At 45.9% G+C, this 22,399-nt stretch overlaps 1 protein-coding gene across 8 annotated transcripts in view; it reads right to left on the minus strand.

Moving 5' to 3' along the window:
• The window catches only part of MBTD1 (mbt domain containing 1), a 178,721-nt gene that overhangs the window by 87,993 nt on the left and 68,329 nt on the right, over positions 1–22,399 (minus strand). For all 8 annotated transcript variants that reach the window (XM_063961253.1, XM_063961254.1, XM_063961247.1 and 5 more), the window contains exons 11-14: positions 10,508–10,612; positions 10,066–10,213; positions 9,770–9,852; positions 9,102–9,336 (exon numbers count right to left, since the gene is read on the minus strand). In XM_063961253.1, the coding sequence (XP_063817323.1) occupies positions 9,102–9,336; positions 9,770–9,852; positions 10,066–10,213; positions 10,508–10,612 (571 nt within the window). The remainder of the gene's footprint in view (positions 1–9,101; positions 9,337–9,769; positions 9,853–10,065; positions 10,214–10,507; positions 10,613–22,399) is intronic.

Genomic DNA, 22,399 nt, shown 5'->3' on the forward strand with positions numbered 1-22,399 from the left:
CATTGCTACGTGGATTACTTTGCTAATGCAGTTGTCAGGCTTACATGGGTGCAAGGTAATCTGATCCTGGGAGGTGGGCCTAGGGCCCTTGATGATTAGCTGTGTCAAGTGATTTTCTGGTTTTCGGTCAACATGCCAACTGATGTTTTTGATTTAAGAACATGCCAGTGTGCAGCACCTTCCACCCAAAACTGCCATTTCTGAGAGTTTCCCCACATTAAATCCTTACCTAGAAGTCTATTCTGGAACTATGGACACCAAGCTAGTTACATTCCTGTTCTCATGGTAATAAGCTGCCAACTAAAATAGTTGTTTGTTGTTGCATGAACTTGAGTTTTTTATTTCTTTTTTCATTTGGTACTTCCTTGATCGGTGGTTTGAGCAAGTTAGAAAATAAAAAATATCCCAAAGGTTGCTGGGATATAGATGTGGTGGAGACAAGCTACATTTTAAGTGCCAAAACTCCAGCTTAGCCTGCTCTGGACTCTGAAAATTTGATTTAATGTAAGCTTAAAAATCTTGTTATACTATAACTTGTCAGAAGAGTTCTGATAATGCCACCATGACAGAATTGCACACTATACTCAACTGGTAGCAGCAATGGTTCCAGTTCAAAATTACACTCTTATCTGAAGCATTGCTGTATTCTTACCATGCCTTTAACATTTTATTATGGGTTCCCTTAACTAGAACACAAAAAACAAAAAAAACCCACTCAAATATCAAATGATATGCAAAATTATTAAAAGCGAAAATCTATAAAAAAAATAAAAATAAATAAATAAAAAAAAGGATAGTTAAATCAGAATTTTATATTTCAGACCAATATTGGCTATCAAAAATCAGGCACACTCGATATTGCTTTGGGGACAAAAGGGCAATCATGCTATAGAAGCATAACCAATTAAGGGGGCAATTCAGTTATGCGCAATGGGCATTCCAACTGCTTTGAAGGCACCTCGCAACCACCAGCAGTACAGATTTTTGTTCAGGCTCCATAGCAGTGCGTAAAAGTATCTGCAATGATGGGCTGCCATCATTTCAGAGTGTTGTGCGTGCAATGGTGTCACTTCCCACCAGTACTCCCAGTTGCTAGAAGTCCCCACCAGTTGTCTTGACTAATCGGTAACAGGTAAAAATAAGATTTTAAATTACCTACCAGTAAATCCTTTTCTTGAAGCCGTAGAGGATGCTGGGGTCCAATTTAGTACCACAGGGTATAGACGGGTCCTTTGGGAGCCACTGGCACTTTAAGAGTTTAAAAGTGTGAGCTGGCCCCTCCCACCAGACTCAGTCTAGAAACTGTGTCCAAGGAGACTGACATACTTCGATATAAGGAAATACACAGATAGTGGTGAGATTCACACCAGCTCACACATAACAAAAAGGAAAGCCAAGTTAACCAACTTGGAACAATTCAGCAACGGCTGAACCAACAATACTTCAGTAAGTAACTATGCAGGAATACGAAGCACTAAGCGGGCGCCCAGCATCCTCTATGGACTACGAGAAAAGGATTCACCGGTAGGTAATTAAAATCCTATTTTCTCTTACGTCCTTGGGGATGCTGGGGTCCAATTTAGTACCATGGGGAAGTATCAAAGCTCCCAGTACAGGAGGGAGAGTGCTGAGGTTCCTGCAGAACAGATTGGCCTCTGAGGACCTAAAGTTTGGTCAAAGTATCGAACTTGTAGAACTTGGCAAACGTGTTTAACCCTGACCAAGTAGCTGCTCGCAAAGCTGTAAACCCATGACACCCCGGGAAGCCGCCCAGTAAGAACCCACCTTACGAGTAGAGTGGGCCTGAACATATTTTGGAATCAGCAAACTTGCTGTCTAATAAGCATGCTGGATAATAAGCCTGATCCAGTGAGAAATAGTCTGCTTAGAAGCAGGACACCCAATCTTGTTGGGATCATAAAGGACAAAGAGAGCGTCCAATTTCCTGTGACGAGAAGTTCTCTTCACATATCTTCAAAGCCCGCACAACATCCAAGGACTTTGAGCTAATTGAGATGTCAGTAGCCACTGGCACCACAATAGGTTGGTTGATATGAAAAGCAGACATAACCTATGGAAGAAATTTCCAACGCATTCTGAGCTCAGCTCTATCCTCATGGAAAAATCAAGTAGGAGCTCTTGTGCGACAAAGCCCCCAATTCAGACACACGTCTTGCATATGCCAATGCCAACAGTGTGACCGCCTTCCAAGTAAGACACCTTAAGCCCACCTCCTGTAAAGGATCGAACCAATCCGATTGCAGGAACTGCAGCACCACACTAAGATCCCAAGGTGCCGTAGGAGGCACAAAGGGTGGTAGGATGTGCAGAACTCCTTTCAAGAAAGTCTGAACCTCAGGGATAGCAGCCAATTGTTTCTGAAAGAAAAATGGACAAGGCCGAAATCTGGACTTTGATCGAGCCCAAGCGTAGGCCCACATCCACACCTGCTTGCAGAAAGAGGAGAAAACGTCCCAGTTGAAACTCCACCGTAGGAAACTTCTTGGATTCACACCAAGAGACATACTTTTTCCAAATCAGATGGTAATGTTTAGACGTTACCCCCTTCCTAGCTTGGATCATAGTAGGAATAACCTTGTTCGGAATGCCCTTCCGAGCTAAGATCTGGCGCTCAACCTCCATGCCGTCAAACGTAGCCGCGGTAAGCCTTAATAGGCGAACGGCCCCTGTTGTAGAAGGTCCTTGCGAAGAGGACGAGGCCTCGGATCCTCCAGCAGTAATGTCAGAAGATCCGCGTACCAAGCCCTTCTTGGCCAGTCCGGAGCAATGAGGATCGCCGGAATTCCTGATATTTTTATCAGTTTGAGAACCCTTGGAATGAGTGGAAGTGGCAGGAACATATACACCGACTCGAACACCCATGGAGTCACCAGGGCGTCTACTGTGACCTGGAACAGTACCTCCAAAGCTTCTTGTTGAGGCGAGAGGCCATCATGTCTATTTGAGGTACATCCCATCGGCTTGTTACCTCTGCGAATACCTTCGGGTGGAGGCCCCATTCTCCTGGATGGAGATCGTGTCTGCTGAGGAAGTCCGCTTCCCAGTTGTCCACTCCCAGAATGAACATCGCCAACAGCACCAGCGCGTGCCTTTCTGCCCAGAGGAGGATTTTTGTTACCTCTGACATTGCAGCTCTGCTCTTCGTTCCGCACTGCCTGTTTATGTAGGACCCTGCTGTGACATTGTCCGACTGAACCTGAATGGCTCGATCTTGCAGAAGATGTGCCGCTTGGAGAAGGCCATTGTAGATGGCCCTTAGTTCCAGAATGTTTATTGGAAGGACAGATTCCTGACTTGACCTCCTTCCTTGGAAGTTTTCCCCCTGGGTGACTGCTCCCCAACCTCTGAGGCTTGCATCCATGGTTGGAAGAATCCAATTCTGAATTCCGAACCTGCGGCCCTCGAACAGGTGAGAAGTTTGCAGCCACCAGAGGAGTGAAATTCTGGCTTTCGGCAACAGGCGTATCCGCTGGTGATTGTGAAGATGTGATCCCGACCACTTGTCCAGGAGATCCAGCTGGAAGAACATTGATTGGAATCTTCCGTACTGTAGAGCCTCGTAGGAGGCTACCATCTTCCCCAGAAGGTGAATGCACTGATGAACCCATACCCGGGCTGGACGCAAGACATTACGGACCATTGATTGGATCACCAACGTTTTCTCCAGTGGTAGAAACACCCTCTGCACTTCCGCGTCAAGTATCATCCCCAGGAAGGCCAGTCTCCTTGTCCGTTCCAAATGTGACATTGGAAGGTTCAGGATCCACCCATGATCCCGTAGTAGTGGAGTTGAAAGTGCAATATTCTGCAACAGCTTCTCCTTAGAAGATGCTTTTATCAGCAGATTGTCCAGATATGGAATTATGGTGGTCATTCCGACACATTTGCACGCAGCGGTTAATTGCTGCGGTGCGAACGGGTGTGGAATGAGCATGCGCAGCGTGTGCGAAGTTGCCCGGCAACAGGGGTCTCCGGGTTACGATTAGAGATGAGCGGGTTCGGTTCCTCGGAATCCGAACCCCCCCGAACTTCACCCATTTTACACGGTCCCGAGGCGGACTCGAATCTTCCCGCCTTGCTCTGCGCGCCCGAACGTCATCATCCCGCTGTCGGATTCTCGCGAGATTCGTATTCTATATAAGGAGCCGCGCGTCGCCATTTTCACTCGTGCATTGGAGAGGATAGGGAGAGGACATGTGCAGCGTTCTCTCAGTTGTGTTCAGTGTGCTGCAAATATCTGTGCTCAGTGTGCTAGCAAAGATCTACGTTCTCTGCCTGAAAAACGATCCATATCTGTGCTGCATTGTAGTATATAGTAGGAGGACAGTGCAGAATTTTGCTGACGAGTGACCACCAATATTAGATCAGTACGGTACAGTAGTCCACTGCTCTACCTACCTCTGTGTCGTCAAGTATACTATCCATCCATACCTGTGGTGCATTTTAGTTGATGTGCGCAGTATATATATATATATATATATATATATATATATATATATATATATATATATATATATATAGATAGAGGAAAGTGCATAATTTTGCTGACCACCAGTATATAATATATAGCAGTGCGGTACAGTAGTCCACTGCTCTACCTACCTCTGTGTCGTCAAGTATACTATCCATCCATACCTGTGGTATATTTTGGTTTTGCGCAGTATATATAGTAGGAGGACAGTGCATAATTTTGCCGACCACCAGTATATAATATATAGCAGTACGGTACAGTAGGCCATTGCTATTGATATATTACTGGCATATAATTCCACACATTAAAAAATGGAGAACAAAAATGTGGAGGGTAAAATAGGGAAAGATCAAGATCCACTTCCACCTTGTGCTGAAGCTGCTGCCACTAGTGATGGCCGAGACGTTGAAATGCCATCAACGTCGTCAGCCAAGGCCGATGCCCAATGTCATAGTAGAGAGCATGTAAAATCCAAAACACAAAAGTTCAGTAAATGACCCAAAAATCGAAATGAAAACGTCTGATGAGAAGCGTAAACTTGCCAATATGCCATTTACGACACGGAGTGGCAAGGAACGGCTGAGGCGCTGGCCTATGTTCATGGCTAGTGGTTCAGATTCACATGAGGATGGAAGCACTCATCCTCTCGTTAGAAAACTGCAGTGCCACTCCTAGATGGGCCAGGTGTTTGTGTCGGCCACTTGGGTCGCTTAGCTTAGTCATCCAGCGACCTCGGTGCAAATTTTAGGACTAAAAATAATATTGTGAGGTGTGGTGTTCAGAATAGACTGGAAATTATGGTTACTGAGGTTAATAATACTATGGGATCAAAATGACCCCCAAATTCTAATGATTTAAGCTGTTTTTGAGGGTTTTTTGTAAAAAAACACCCTAATCCAAAACACCCCCGAATCCGACAAAAAATTTTCAGTTTTTTTTTGCCAAAACGCGTCCGAATCCAAAACACGGCCGCGGAACCGAATCCAAAACCAAAACACAAAACCCGAAAAATGTCCGGTGCACATCACTAGTTACGATGCATCCAAAGAACAAAGCGGTTGCACAGCGGACCGCTAAGAAGATTGATGGGAAGAAGGCGGTCCTGGGCGTCTTCACAGCGTTGGCGGCCGTTTTCGGGGAGTGGATTGAAAAACGTAGGCGTGTCCAGACCAACGGAGGGCGGATGTCTGACGTCAGAAGCAGCTTCAGCATCGCAAGGATCATCACACAGGGTAAGTATGTCCAGGGCTACTCTTCTTCTGCTTGAAATTTTTTTTTAGCTTAGCAGGGCTGCACAAGCGATCGCAGCCCTGCCAAGCTAAAATACACTCCCCTATAGGCGTGGACTATTGATCGCAGCAGCAGCTAAAAGTTGCTGGCTGCGATCAACTCGGAAAGACCACCTATGTTTCCTCCTTGTTTGCGGAGGAGGAGCATCATCCCCGCCATGACCTTGGTGAACACCCTCGGTGCTGTGGAGAGGCCGAATAGTAATGTCTTGAACGGATAGGGACAGTCCTGTAGTGCAAACCGTAGATAGGCCTGGTGAGGCGGCCAGATCGGAATGTGAAGGTACGTATCCTTGATATCCAGGGATACTAGGAATTCCCCCTCCCTCAGACCGGAGATCACTGCTCTCAGACTCCATCTTGAATTGGAAAACCCTTAAGTAAGGGTTCAATGACTTCAGGTTCAAAATAGGCCTTACCGAAACGTCCGGTTTCGGTACCACAAACGGGTTTGAGTAACCCTTGGTTATTAGGTGAGGTGGAACTGGAACAATGACATTTGTTCGTACCAATTTTTGAATGGCTTCCTGTAGGATAGCACTTTCTGTCAGCGAAACTGGAAAGCCTGATTTGAAGAATCTGTGAGGTGGGAGTTCCTGAAAGTCCAGTCTGTACCCTTGTGCAACAATATCAGTCACCCAGGGATCCAGTCTCGCCCCCACCTGTTCGATCTCCGGGCTGGGGAGGTCCACCGTCATGCTGAAGATTTTGAGTAAGCAGAACCTGGTTTCTGTTCTTGGCAACCTGTTGGAGCAGGTTTTCTGGACTTTCCCCGACCTCCTCTAAAGAAGGTGGTGGTGGTGGTGTTTACATTTTTTTAAATTTAGCGGTCCAAAAGGACTGCAGTGTAGGCGTAGGATAAGACTTCCGAACCGGTGCAGCTGCAGAGGGAAGAAAGGCCGACTTACACGCCGTTGCCGTGGATATTCACAAATCCAGAGCTTCCCCAAGCAGGGCCTGACCTGTGACACACTTTTCTTGGATTCTGCATCTGCAGTCCATTGGCGTAGCCAGAGTCCTCTGCGTGCAGAAACTGCCATGCAAGTAGCCCTTGCATTAAGCAGGCCAATGTCCTTCATGGCCTCCACCGCGAAACCTGCAGAATCCTGTATGGGACGTAAAAACAAGTCAATGTCAATCCTATCCATAGTATCTGAATCCTCAAGTAATGTGCCTGACCACTTTACTATAGCTTTAGAAATTCACGCACAAGCAGTAGTGGGCCTTAATGCCATGCCTGTAGCAGTGTATAGAAATTTGAGCGTAGTCTCAATCTAGCGGTCAGCTGGCTCCTTTAAGGCGGTTGAACCGGGAACAGGTAAAACCACCTTTTTTGACAATCTAGATACAGAAGAGTCAACTAAAAGTTGGGTTTTCCCACTTTTTTCTGTCCTCTTCAGGGAAAGGAAAAGCTATGACAATTCTTTTAGGAATCTGGAATTTTTTCTCTGGGTTTTCCCAGGACTTTTCAAACCAGGAGTTTAACACCTTAGAAGCAGGAAAGGTAAGCAAGGATTTCATATTTACTGTAAAATAAGTCTTCTTGCACAGGCACTCTCAGAAATATGCAACACATCCCTAATTGCTTCAATCAATTGCACCCCTTTAGCAAGGGATGCATCTCCCCCCTGCATATCCCCATCATCGTCCCCAGTATCAGAGTCTGTATCCGTATCAACTTGCATTATTTGGGCAAGTGTACGTTTCTGAGGGTATGTAGGTGGGTCCATAGTAGTAGGGGCTGAATACTTTAAGCCCTCCACAGATTTTTTCAAAACTTGCGTCTCCATTTTAGTATGGGACATCCTAGTAGAAATCTGGGATATCATTCCCCTTAAAGAATCCACCCATGGGGGTTCGGATTCAGAAGGCTGAGACTATATATTACATTCCTGAGTACATGGAATAGACTGCTCAGAAGATAAACACTCTGCAGCACAGGACACAGAGTCCTTAGACATGGTAATGCGGGATATACACACTCACAGGAAAATGTCAGACACAGTTTCCCCCAGAGTACCTTCAGAGAAACACAGTATAAGGAACCAGCCACACAGCTCCCCTGTAGGCAATTATTATGATAAAAGCCCAGCGCTGACTAACTACCCTTAATAGAGTAGCTAGTATTGATATCACACTCCTCTCTCTCTCTCCCCCCCCCACACACACTTTCTATAACACCCTGGTACCGTGAGGCAATGGAGTTATGTGGAGGGCAGCGCTCCCTGTCAGCGTCCTTGCAAGGAGAAAATGGTGTTGGCTAGTGCTGGATCCGCTCTGAGAGGAAGCCCCGCTCCCCGACATGGCGCGCAGCTTCCCACACTAAATGTTTAAACTGGACTGAGGTTTCCTAGAGCTAACAGCAGGATTAGCCCCTGTTAGCAGCGTGACCAGTGTAGGGTGATCCGCGCTGGCTGAGGATGCCTTCACAGCACCTACACAGAATTGCTGAGCCTTCCTGGAGTGCAGCCTGTCAGTGCTGCGCTCCCACCCTTGTGCCGCCATACCCGACGGCGACCCGCTAACTGGGATGCCGGCGCTGTACTCACCACTCTTCTTTCTTCTGGCTCTGTTAGGGGGTGGCGGCCGTGCTGCTGGAGTGAGCGGTCGCCTCTTAGGCTTGATATCATCACCCTCAGGAGCTCAGTGTCCTGTCAGCGGAGTAGAGAACCATTAACTCTTTAAGGAAGTTGGTTCCTACGCCCCCCCCCTTAAGTCACACGAAGCAGGGAGGATGTTGCCTGCTGCCTCCCTGTAACCTAACTAACTCTAAAAAATAAAAACTAAGAAAACTCCTAGGAGCTCCCCTAGCTGTGACCAGCTCCTCCGGGGACATTTTCTAAATGGAGTCTGGTAGGAGGGACATAGAGGGAGGGGCCAGCCCACACTATTAAACTCTTAAAGTGCCAGTGACTCCCAAAAAACCCGTGTATACCCTATGGTACTAAATTGGACCCCAGCATCCTCTAGGATGTAAGAGACATGTATTTATTTTTTAAATCAAAGCACACCTGTCACTGTGGAGAATGAGCGTGACGTATCTTCCTTAGTACAAGGTTATGTGTAGAGGATGAGCCCACGTTCTGCAAAGAAGTTACAATATTTTTCCCCTCAAATAACACTGAAAGACAAACCACAGTTGAAACATTCTCTCTCCTTCAGGATACACTTTTGCCTGTACTAGAACAGGCATGTTTGAGTTTACCAGGCATTTAAAATTTTAAAGATTTACAGATTACTTTCATAATATATCCATTCAGGGGTGTCAGACAAACAGCAAAAGACAGCTGCAGTAATCCCAGAACACTTTGTAAGATTACCTTGTGGTGCTGGAGGTTGTAATTGATATCCTGTCAATTGACACCAGCCAACAGGATAGAGGTCTGCAGATTCACAGTCGACCCACTGATCATACTCCTCTTCCCAGCCATCAAAATGGATCCTTAGCAGCCTGTGTATGATGCGCGTTACCGTGGCAACACACACTAGCCGGGGTTCCATGAGGTCTACCGCTTCAAGTTTCATTCCAACGCGGAAGCCATGATTTGGGACTTCCTAAAAAGAGACAGGCCGCACCACATGGTTATGAAAGATGGCAAATAAAAATTCTAGCTGTATACAAATGGAAGATACGTCTGCCAGCTGTGAGGAAGAAATCTACGTTTTTTAGAAACCTGCTAATAAACTATAATTCCTACACAGGTATTAAAAAGCAGGCACTACACTCTTCTTTTAATAGTTTTATTGAACTTCTTTTTCTATAGGGTTCTGCTTTAAAAATGCCTCGATTTTAGACTCTATACGTGAACTAATAAATGAAGACCTCCAAGTATTTTCAATTGTTTTTGATAGCCAAGGCAACCCGATTGTTTGTGCATCAACACAACCTTCCTCATAGGGTTCTGCAAGACCAGCACTAATATTTAAAAAGGTTGATAATTAGAAGGGCAACTGAACCCAAACTATATATCACTAGCTTTTACATTACCTTGTTAAAAAGCTTCACAGGAGCGGCTATGGATCCAGTTTCCCTGAGGTAGTCAAACCATTTAAAAGGTAGTTTTGTGTAGCCTGCAAAATAACGATTATAAGTGAATCTGCCAAGTTTTAAGGTTCATTGGCATGCGGACACATAACTGGAGTGTAGACTTCTAAGTCGGCAAAGCGATTATTGTTCATAGCTTGCAGGTACACAACAGAATTATTCTCCCCAAATTTAGTAATTCAATGATTTTTCTAAAAAACAAAATGAGGCAGAAAGAAAAACCAATAACTTAATCTTACCTCGTGGTGGAGTTAGTTCAATCTTGTTAATTTCACAGAAACCAACAGGAAATATGGAGGGAGATAAAGCATGATAACAAAACCAGTCTGAACCATCTGCTGCTTCGGATCCATCAATTCCAATCATTAGATAACCTTCTGCCAAAACCTACACAAATAAAATATATAGAAATTTGAACAAACTAAAAATCAAGTAACCAAATATTAGTAAGAATCTTGAAGCTTTATAGATTTGTACACAACTGAATCAAAGCATGCAGGTACAAAAAGGTCAATGGGGATGTAATGGTAAGCTCCCATGCCGGATATAAAAAAAAAAACCACACACACACACACACACACACACACAGCATTTAATTCTATAATTGCTGAAAATGTGCGCAGAAGCACATCATGTGAGTCTACAACAGGACAGACATGCACAACTGCCACAGATACCCACCTTTCTAATGGTTGCTACACATATTGCAGAGAGGTTTAATGGATCAATAGCCTCTAGCTTCATCCCTTCCTTGAACCATTCAGAACTCTGGTCAACATCTTTAACCTAGCATAAAATAAAAAATCAATCATATAAACACTCAGAGGTATTCAGCCCCCTACAGTCAACTGATTTGTCTGTATTACAAAATGACACAGGTTTTTCCCAGACAGTATTTTTATTGTGAACCACTTATTGCCTACACAAGTTTTTAAACCCTGTACTGTGAAAGCTCCAAGATTACAGATGAAATATTCCTCTAACAATCAGCTTCTGTTAATCAAAAATTCAGCTTTTTAAAAAATAAATAAAAAAAGATCCCCTTAACTCAAACTAAGGTCGTACTGTAAATCTCAGGAAAATCTGTGAAGACCAAAGAGCTAAGAAAAGGAATGAAGGGAAGAAAAAAAAAAAAAAAAAAAAAAAAAAAAGGGGGGACATGCAGAAGGTAAAAGCAAAGTCTACAAAATAATATCCTAGTGCAGGATATTCTAGCAAGCATTGTTGGCTCAATTATGAGGAAGACTGCATTACAGCAGGTAGGAGACTTGTGAGGGGAGCAAAATGAGGCCAAACAGTTACTTTACAGAGTTCAGGGGCCAACTAGCCTGTAAAATCAGAGCAACATTGCTATATTGTGGAATAAGAGGCCTAATTTAAACATGATCGTAGCAGCAAAATTTTTCTCTAATGGGCAAAACAATGTGCACTGCGGGGAGGGGGGGGGGGGGAGATATAACATGTGCAGAGAGTTAGATTTGGGTGGGGTGTGTTCAAACTGAAATCTAAAAATTGCAGTGTAAAAATGAAGCAGCCAGTATTTACCCTGCACAGAAACAATATAACCCACCCAAATCTAGCACTCTGCACATGTTATATCTGCACCACCTGCAGTGCACATGGTTTTCCCATTAGAGAAAGTTTGTTGCTGCGATCAGGTCTGAATTAGGCGCAAGGTTTTGTTGTCAGATGACAGAAACCCCCCCCCCCCCCCTCCTCATCCCTGCACTCTGATGCCACCCCCCCCCCCCCCCCCCCCCACTTCGCTGCCGAGATTGTGTTTGCTGAGGAATGAGCAGTCAGTGCCAGACATAGCATTTTAAATTGGGTCCAGTAAACTAAATTTCCCAGCTGGGATGGGCATCTTGTTAAAACTGAAGGAATGTTGGCGCAACATATGGGGAGACACTGCAATACAACCTGCTTCAGTCTGCTAGAAATCTAAAGCTTGGGAGAAAGTTCACCATTCAGTAGGACAATGGCTGAAAAGCACTGGTGTAGTTGAACAAAAAGGTGAATGTTCTACAAAAGGACAAAATCAAGTTTCAATCCAATTGCGACTCTGTGGCATTGTTTGAAAATTGCAATCTACAAACCTCATTCAACCAACCTGAACATCCTTTAGCAAATCTGCAAGGTTGAATAGGCAAAAAAAAAAAACAACCTTCCAAACAGTGTACAAATCTGGTACAATCATACTCCAACACAGTTGCTGCTTGCAGCAAAAGGCGGTTCTACAAAGTACTACTCCGCAGGGATTAAAAACATATTCAAGTATCATGTTTGAGTCTTCAGACAAATAATTAGTTTAACAAAGTACTTAAAGAGCCTGCCTACAAGTTCACAGTAAAAAAACTAGTGACTGACAATCCGTGTAAGTATCACCCGTAATCTAAACAAATCCGTTGATTTTTTTTTTTAGAGGCCATTAACAAAAAAAACAAAAAACAAAACACCTAACACTTATCAAGCCACTGTATATATTGGGAAGATTTTGGTAATTACCAATAAATCCCTTTTTCGGAAGTCATAGGGGACACTGGCACAACTTCAAGACTGTGGGTTGATGGTGGTTTACAGGGAGCTGGCACTTCAAATAATCTAAGTAGTGAAACAGGCTCCTCCCCTCTATCCCCCATCATCCCTCAGTTATGAATTAGCCAAGAGGAGATGGGAACAAGAAAACAGAAACTATACGAGGGAAGAGAGCATATAACCATTAAAAACACAACAGAACAACAAGGAAGGCAAGAGAACAGCAACAGGTGGGCGGCCAGTGTCCCCTATGGCTTCTGAAAAAGGGATTTATTGTTAAATACCAAAATCCTCCTTTTTCTGTCAGCCACTAGGGGACACTGGCACAACTTCAAGACCGTGAGGACATCCCAAAGTTTCCCCCCAGGGCGTGAGATCACTGTGGACCTTGCAAAACTAGACTGCCAAACCATGAAGATGAAGCCGGAAAAGTATCAAACTTGTAGAATTTAGCAAATGTATGAATACTAGACCGAGTGGCTGCACAACAGAGTTGAGACATGGTAGCCCCCCTACTAGCGGCCCACGAAGACCCAACTGAACGCACACAGTGAGCAGCAATGGATACTGGCGGTCACCTCGACTGGTGGAGATAGGCCTGACGAACAGTAAACTTAATCCAGCTTGCCAGGGTCTGCTTAGTAGCAGGCCACCCGTGATGAGGGACATCAAAGCATCAGACTTCCTGAAAGGTGCAGTCCGCTCTATGTAAATCTTCAAGATTCTCACTACATACAGAAAAGGCGGTGTCCCAGAATCGTCCTGCAAAGATGGAACCACAATAGGCTGATTGATGTGAAAATCCGACATGACTTTGGGAAGTAAAGAAGCACATGTTCTCAATTCCGCTCAATCAGGATGGAAAAAAAAAAAAAAAAAAGAAGGGGGGGGGGGGGGGGGGGGTCTGCAAGACAAGGCACTTAATTCAGAAACCCTCCTGGCTCAAGCTATGGCTAGTAGAGAAGCTGTGTTCCAAGTAAGATATCGAAGGTCAGCTTCTTCCAAAAGGTTCAAAACAAGTTGACTGTTCCACCTACAGCTCCTTTGGATTTAAATCTGGTGCTGGAATTTCTACAAACAGAGGTTGACCCCATAGAACCCCTTGTAGAAAGGTTTGCACATCCGCCAGGAGTGCTATGCGTTTCTGAAAAACTAAAAATTGATAAAGCAGATGTCTGAACCTTCAGGGATCCTAGACGAAGTCCAGAATCCAATCCAGTTTGAAGAAACACTAAGAACCGTGAGAGACAAAAAGAATCCAATGGAAATCTTCTTCGATCACACCAAGCTATATATCGCCAGATGCAATGGTAATGGGCTGCCGTAACCGGTTTTCGTGCCCGCAACATTGTGGGGATCACACATTCCGGAATTCCTTTTTCTTTTCAGGATGTCTGCCTCAATAGCCATCCCGTTAAACGTAGCCGTGGTAAATTTGGATGCACAAAAGGTTCTTGTTGGAGTAGATCCGGACACAGAGAAAGAAGTCAAGGATCATCCGCTAGAAGAAAGCGCAGGTCTGAATACTAGCCCTCCGAGACCAATCGGGTGTCACCAGGATCACTGTGATTGACTCCTGTTTGATTCTCTTGAGAATGAGACAATAGAGGGAACGGAGGAAACACGTAAACTAGGTCGTACTGCCAAGGCATGGCCAGAGCGTCCACAGCTTCTGCTTGAAGATCCTGGGATCTGGAGATGTAACAAGGAAGCTGATGATTGAGACCCCCAGCATTGTATCAGATCATTGAACACCTCCGGGTGAGGCGCCCATTCTCCCGGATGTAGATCCTGATGGTTGAGGTAGCCTGCTTCCCAATTGTCCACTCCTGGAATGAATACCGCCAAAAGAATTACTGCATTGCGTTCTGCCCATTGGAGAATACGCGACACCTCTCGCATTGCCTGGCAACTGAGCTCCGCCTTGTTTGTTTACGTACGCTACAGCAGTCGCATTGTCCAATTGAACTTTTACCGCCTTGGATCAAAGAATGTGGGCGGCTTGTACCAGCGCATTGTAGATCGCTCACAGTTCCAACACATTTATTGGCAACAGCAATTCTTGTGGAGACCAGTGGCCCTGAAGATGGGAATCCGACACAACCGCGCCACATCCCCCGAAGCCGGCATCCGTCGCGAGGAGCGTCCAGTCCCACACAAAGAACCGCCTGTCCGCAGTGAGATTGTGCAGCTGGAGCCAAAGAAGCGAAAGTCGTGTCTCCGGAGTTAGACGAATTAACTGTTCAATGTGTAAATGCGACCCCAATCATTGATGTAACAGGTCCAGCTGGAAAGGATGTGAATGAAAAAGTCTGAACGCCAGAGTTTCGAAAGCAGCTACCATCTTCCCAAGCAGACGAATGCATAATGGACTGATACCAGTCATGGCTTGAGAACAGCCTGGACCAGTTTCTGTATACTCAGCGCTTTGTCTTGTAGCAGAAAAACTCTGTACATTGATGTATAGGATCACACAGAGAAACTGGAGATGCTGTGATGGCTGAAGGTTGGATTTACGAAAATTGATTATCCCTCTATGTTCTACCAACATATTGTATGTTAATAGAGCATGTTCCTGAAGAATGAGATCGGATGGAGCCTTGAGGAGGTGTTCGTCTAGGTATGGTATTATTGTGATTCCCAATGATCTGAGGTGAGCAATCACAGACATGACCTTGGTAAAACACTCTGGGTGCCGTGGACAGTCCGAATGGTAAGGCTCTGAACTGAAAATTATCCTGTTGAATTGAGAACCTGAGAAATGCTTGGTGAAGTACCCAGATCGGGATGTGGAGATATACTTCCTTGATGTTTAGAGATATCATGAATTCCTTGGGTTCCAGGCTTGAAATTACTGAGTTCAGCGACTCCATCGTGAACCGGTAATAAGAAACTGCTTTAATGGATTTCAAGTTCAGGATTGGTCTTACTGTACAGTGTGGTTTTGGAACTACGAAAAGATTGGAATAGTAACACTTTTTCCATTGACTCAGTGGTTCTAGCATTAGCGCAGCTGATTCTACGAAGGTTCGTATTGCACCTTGAATGGCTAAACGTTTGTTCAGAAGGATGGGAAGACTTGTCGTAAAATATTTCTTTGGCGGTAAAACTTAAAAATCTAACTTGTACCCTTGGGAGATGATGTTGCGAATCCACGCATTGTTGGATATTTTGAACCAGGCATTCGAAAATTTTGAAGCCGCGCTCCCACCATACCTGGGCCTCGGTGGGAAGGGAGAGCATCATGCCTCGGTCTTTTCTGTAGGCTTTGGGTCTTGACGAGCAGCAACTGGTTGCTTGGTGCCACCTCTACCTTGCAAGGGTGTAGCTCTTCTGCGTCCTCTAAAAGGTTGAGTGGAACGAAAGGAAGCTCCAGTATAAAAGAGCGTTTAGACAATGGTGGAAGGGTCGGTAAGAAGGTAGATTTACCACCCGTAGCATGTAGAATTACATGTCTAGTTCTTTTCCAAAGAGAATAGTCATTTGTAAATGGAAGTGCCTCTGCCGCTCTTTTTGGCTCTGTGTCTGCTTGCCATGACCCAACAGTTGCTGCCGAGACCCTTGAGTTAACTTGTCAGATATCTCTAGCCTCTTCTCCTAAGTATATAGCCGATTCTATAATGTGTTCCGCTGGGATAACTACGACTTCTAATGGAACCCTGTCTTGTAAAACTTTAATCAACATAGTGGCCCAATACTCCACTGCCTTGTTCACGCAGGAACTCACCAAGGTTGCTCTAAGTGCAACCCCAGCAGCCGAATAGATGGACTTAAACATGGTGTCAGACTTCCTGTCAGAAGGGTTTTTCAAAGAAGTTACTTCCGGAACAGGTAATGCAGTTTTCTTTGAGAACCTGGAAAGAGGAGTCCACTCGAGGTGACTTCTCCAATTTATCCGTTGTAGCCGATGGAAATGGATAAATTCTAAGGAAATCTTTTGGGCATCTGAAATCGCTTGTGTGGGTTTTTCCCAAGCCTCCGTCAGCTGATCATCCAGCTTCTTTGAAAAAAGATACATGGCTGAAGAACGGTGTTTTCTACCAAATAACGCAGTATCTGGCGACTCCGGTGTAGTCTCGGAAATGTTCAAAACCTATAGATTGTAAACTTGCGAGCAGGGCCTTCCTACCTCTAGGTGTCTGATTTTACCCAGTTTTGTTCTATTACTGTTGTTCTAATTGTAAAGCGCAACGGAATATGCTGCGCTATATAAGAAACTGTTAATAAATAATAATAAAACTTGTATTATAGCTAAATTAAAAGGAGTTTCAAACCCATGAGAAGGTTCTGGTAGAACTTAGTCATCTGCATCTGTAAATTTCAACCAACTCCCGATAGAGAAGTTCTTCTCCGGATTCATCGGACTGAAGAATTAAAGGGCACCTGGACGTTTCTTAGCCTTGGACACAGTCTGCGGCTGTTTACTGGACGAGTCCAAGCGTTTTGGGAGACCCTCTATCGACCTGGCTAATCCTGACACTCAAGGTGGTTCTGTAGCAATAGAAGGTACATCACTTTGAGGAATCTCCCTAACAGTCTCACGACTCTTCCGTAAAGCAGCCACCTCAGTATGTAACGGAGATGGTTACTGTTAGGGCTACCGCCCAGGCAGGGGGCATGGGGGGAATTAGCACCTTGGGATGGGTTAACTAACGTAACCTCCAAAGCACATGCCTCACACAGGGAGGAATAGTCCGTGTGAGCTTTTTTGTTACACTTCGCACAGACAAACAATTTTGTGACGCCTTATTCGCTGGTCCCTTGTCTGCCATTTTAGACAAACATACAATTTTCTACCAGCACTTTTAATAATATATAGAGAAAGTGGAAAGTCAGAAGGATAGAGGGAGGTCTTTGACTAACTCCCCTATTCTAAAATCCCCTCAGCCACAAGCCTGTAGTTTGTGCAGGCTTTTAAGTTTCTGGACCTCTCTGCTCTACAGTGCATTTTCCTGAGGAGAGAAACAATTGTTGCCATTAATGAGTTGCCTAGCTGAGGAAGGAGTTTGACTGACAGGTTGAAAACCCACCAACTTTGCCCCCATCCCCTATGCAGAGGCACCCATCTCACCAGGTACCCGCCATTGAGTGGGTGCCTCAATTAAACAATAAGCTCATGTCCTCCTCCCCCTCTATAAATTAGACTTTAGCCTTACTGCACTGGAGTGCTGGACTGTCTCTCCAGTTCCAGATTAAGTTTGTGTTTGATGCTGATAAACACTGCCACGCTGTGTAATGTCAGCACGGCAGTGCAGGCAGATAGCTACTACATACAGGATGACGGCGCTATGCGGGACCCGGCCGCTCCACAATGTACAGAGGAACCACTCATTACCCCCACGCCGCTGCACCGTGTCGCAGACCAGACACAGAGGGGAGAGGAGGACAAACTAGAAGCAGGCCCCACACTCTTCCTCCACACTGCCGCGCTGTGTACTGTCAGTGCAGGAAGACCTCAATGCTGTCACTGGAGAGATAGCTGGGAGCAAGCGCGCACTATTTCCCCATGCGGCTGTGCCATGTCTGTCAGCGCGGCAGTGGCAGAGGAGGGGATGGAGGCCAGCCACTATGCCTACAAGGAGGCTCACCTCACCAAACCGGAGCCTCAGGATGCGGCTTGTGTTGGGAGAAAAGTGCTTCTCTGGTTAAGCAATGTTCTCCCGTGCAGCTTGCTGCTGGTGTGTGACCCAGACCCCGCTTCTCTGGTTAAGTGGCGAAGGGTTACATTGTTACATAGTTGAGGTTGGGGGGAAAAAAAAAAAAAAAAAAAAGGGTCCATCAAGTTCAACCTGTATTATAATTTTTTTTTTTTATATTAAATGCTGTATCCTTAGATATATTTTTTCCACTATGAATTTATCTAATCCATTCTTAAACTTACTGATTGAGTCCGCCACTACCACCTTCTCTGGCAGAGAATTCCAAATCCATACTGTTCTTACTATGAAGAACCCTTTTCTCCGTTTGTGCATGGAATTTTTCTTCTAAACTCAGGGTGTCCTCGTGTCCTATGTAGTGTTTTTTTGATAAACAAATCGTTTGATAAATCCTTGTATTGTCCCTTAATGTAATTAAAAAAAGATTTATGGTAAGAATTTACCTTTGTTAAATCTCTTTCTACGAGGTATACTGGATTCAACAGGAAACAACACTGGGGTGTAGCGTTGGATCTTGATCCGTGGCACCAACAGGCTAAAGGCTGTGACTGTTCCCAGGACGCATAGCGCCGCCTCCTCTATATCCCCGCCTCCAGGCACTGGAGCTCAGTTTTGGTAAAACTAGTCCAATGCAGTAGCAGGTAAAAGACAACAACAGTTAGTAGCCACATATACTACATCTCCACGACAGGAGGAGAAGGTAACAGCGGCTAACGCCATACAAACCCAAAAGAAGCTAAGTGCATCAGGGTGGGCGCCCAGTGGAATCCAGTGTGTATCTCACAGAAAGATTTAACAAAAGGTAAGTTCTTACCATAGATCTCCTTTTCTGCAGTGTGGTACACTGGTATTCCACAGGGAAAAACATCGGGGATGTCCTAAAGCAGTTCCTCATGGGAGGAGACGCACTGTAGCGGGCACAAGAACCCGGCGTCCAAAGGAGGCATCCTGGGAGGCAGAAGTATCAAAGGCATAGAACCTTATGAACGTGTTCACTGAGGACCACATAGCCGCTTTGCACAATTGTTCATGGGTCGCACCACGGCGGGCCTCCCAAGAAGGTCCAACAGACAGAGTAGAATGGGCTTTGATGGTAGCAGGAGTTGGAAGGCCAGCCTGTACATAAGCATGTGCAATCACCACTCTAATCCATCTGGCCAAGGTCTGCTTATTAGCAGGCCAGCCACGTTTGTGAAAACCGAAGAACAAAGAGAATCAGATTTCCTAAGCTAAGCTGTTCTTTGCACATAAATACAGAGAGCCTGTACCACATCCAAAGACCTCTCTTTGGAGGATAAACCTGGAGAGATAAAGGCCGGAACCACAAACTCTTGGTTAAGGTGGAAAGAAGACACCACCTTAGGAAGATAACCAGGGAGAGTTCTAAGAACTGCTCGGTCGTGGTGAAAAATTAGAAAAGGTGACCGACAGGACAAGGAACCTAAGTCTGAAACCCGTCTAGCAGAGGAGATAGACAGCAAAAACAGGACCTTAAGAGTAAGCCATTTAAGGTCCACAGACTCAAGGAGGTTCAAACGGAGACTCTTGTAAAAGGTGTCCAGAACAACAGACAAATCCCAAGGAGCCAGAAGACTAACATAGGGAGGTTGAATCGGTAAACACCCTGAGTGAATGTATGAACATCAGGCAGAGTCGCAATTTTTCTCTTAAACCATATCGACAAGGCAGAAATATGAACCTTGAGGGAGGCCAGACGAAGGCCTAAGTCCAGGCCCTGTTGTAGGAAAGCCAAAAGATTGGCAGTACTGAACTTGAATGCATCAAAATTCTTAGCGCACACCATGTGAAGTGAGAATTCCAGACCCTAGAATAAATCCGAGCAGAAGCCGGTTTACGGGCCCTCAACATAGTTTGAATGACCGCCTCAGAAAACCCATTGGCCCTCAGTACTAAAGTGTCAAGAGCCAGGTCGTCAAAACCAGCCGGGCCAGATCCTGGTAAACACAAGGGCCCTGACCGAGAAGGACTGGGCGCTGTGGAAGTAGAAGGGGACGCTCTATCGAGAGACCCTGCAGGTCTGAGAACCAATGCCGTCTGGGCCACGCCGGAGCGATTAGAAGTAGTATTCCTCCTTCTTGCTTGAACTTCCGTATTACTCTGGACAGAATGGACACCGGAGGGAACACGTATAGCAGCCGAAAGTTCCATGGAATTGTCAGTGCGTCCACGAACGCTGCTTGAGGATCCCTTGTCCTTGCGATTGTGTCGAGACGCCATCAGGTCTACGTCTGGTAGGTCCCACTTGTCCACTAGGAGTTGAAAGAGTTCCAGATAAAGGCCCCACTCTCCGGCGTGTACGTCCTGATGACTGAGGATGTCAGCTTCTCAGTTGGAGGACCCCCGGAATGAACACTGCCGATATGGCTGGCAGATGGCATTCCGCCCATTGAAGTATCCTTGACACTTCTCTCACTGCCATGCGGCTCCGAGTGCCGCCTTGATGATTTATATACGCCACTGTGGTGGTGTTGTCTGACTGTACTTGAACAGGCCTGTTCTGTACCAGAGGCAGGCCCAGCATCAATGCATTGAACACTGTCCGCAATTCCAGAATGTTCATCGGGAGGAGAGATTCCTCCCTGGTCCACTGACCCTGAAGAGTGTTGCTTCAACACCGCGCCCCAAACCCGCAGACTGGCATCCATCAGAAGGACCCAGTTGGAGATCCAGAAGGGACTACCCCTGCTCAATTGCTGGTCCTGTAGCCACCAGGTCAGTGACAGGCGAACCTCCGGAGTTCAGGACTCGCATGATCTCCTTATCTGGTGAGACAGGCCATACCATTTGGAAAGAATTAACCTCTGGAGAGGGCGGGAGTGAAATTGAGCGTACTCTACCATGTCGAAAGCCGACACCATGAGGCCCAGCACTTACACTCGGCGATGCATCGACACACGTGGGCGGGATAGGAAGTGTCTTATTTTGTCCTGAAGTTCCAGGACCTACTCCGGAGTCCAAAACGACCGCTGGTTGTGGGTGTCCAATAATGCCCCCAGGTGCACCATGCTCTGAGCAGGGACCAGGGAGGATTTCTTCCAGTTGATGAGCCACCCGTGGGCTTGTAAAAATTGGGCCGTCAGTTCCAGATGATGGAGATGAGTTCACCAGGATCAACAAGTCGTCCAGAGACGTCAGGATCCTAATGCCCTGACGGCAGAGAGCAGTCATGACCTTGGTGAAAATTCGTGGAGCCGTGGCCAGACCAAAAGGTAAGGCCTGGAATTGAAAATGTAGGTTGCCAATAGCAAACCTCAGGTATTGCTGATGCGACATGGCAAAAGGAATATGCAGGTAAGCATCCTTTATGTCCAGGGATACCATATAGTCATTGGGCTCCAAAGCCAGAATAGAGCGAGGAGTTTCCATATGGAATTTGGAAACTTTCACAAATCTGTTCAAAGACTTGAGGTTGAGAATGGGCCGAAAGGACCCATTCGGTTTCGGGACTAGGAACAGTGTTGAATAGTACCCCCTGCCTCTCTGAGCCAGAGGCACCAGTACTATCACTCCTGCATCCAGGAGAGATTGTACCACCAAATGGAGAGTTTTTGCTTTTACTTGATCCGAGGGAGGTTTGTTGGAGCAAAACTGGCGAGGGGAACGTTTCTTGAAAGAGATGGCGTATCCGTGAGTGACGACTTCCCTTACCCAGGCGTACGAAGTGGTCTGTAACCACACCTGGGCAAACAATAGAAGACGGCCTTCCACCCTGGGATCCCCCATGGGGAGGCCCGCCCCGTCAGGCAGCCCAGGCACGTTTAGGTTTGAGTTTAGTGGATTTGGAAGTGCGAGCCTGTTTCGGGTATGCCTGACCCTTTGCTTTACCTGGAGGTCAAAAGGAACGAAAGGAAGTACTCTTAGCCTTCGGAGCCGAAGGAGTAGTACTAGGCAGACATGCAGTCTTAGCTGATGCCAAGTCAGCAACAATCTTGTTGAGATCTTCCCCAAAATGTATGTTTCCCTTAAAAGGGATCACCTCCAAGGTCTTTTTAGAGTCCAGATCTACAGACCAGGACAGCAACCAGAGAATCCGGCGAGCCAGAATGGACGCAATAGACGCTTTGGCTGCCAGAACACCTGCATCAGATGCCGCCTCCTGAATATAATGAGAGGCTGTAATATAATATGAAAGACATTGTCTAGCATTATTAGGAAAATCAGACTGTAGTTCCGCTTCAACTTCCTGAACCCAGGCTTCAATAGCTTTTGCTGCCCAAGAAGCCGCAATAGTGAGCCTATGCACAGCTCCTGCAAGAGTGTAAATGGACTTCAAGCAACCCTCCACACACTTATCCGTCGGTTCCTTCAGTGAGGTAACGGTAGTAACAGGCAGAGCAGAGGATACCACCAGACGCGCTAC

Source organism: Pseudophryne corroboree, chromosome 3 (assembly GCF_028390025.1).
Source record: "Pseudophryne corroboree isolate aPseCor3 chromosome 3, aPseCor3.hap2, whole genome shotgun sequence".
In the NCBI taxonomy this organism is placed as follows: Eukaryota; Metazoa; Chordata; class Amphibia; order Anura; family Myobatrachidae; genus Pseudophryne; species Pseudophryne corroboree.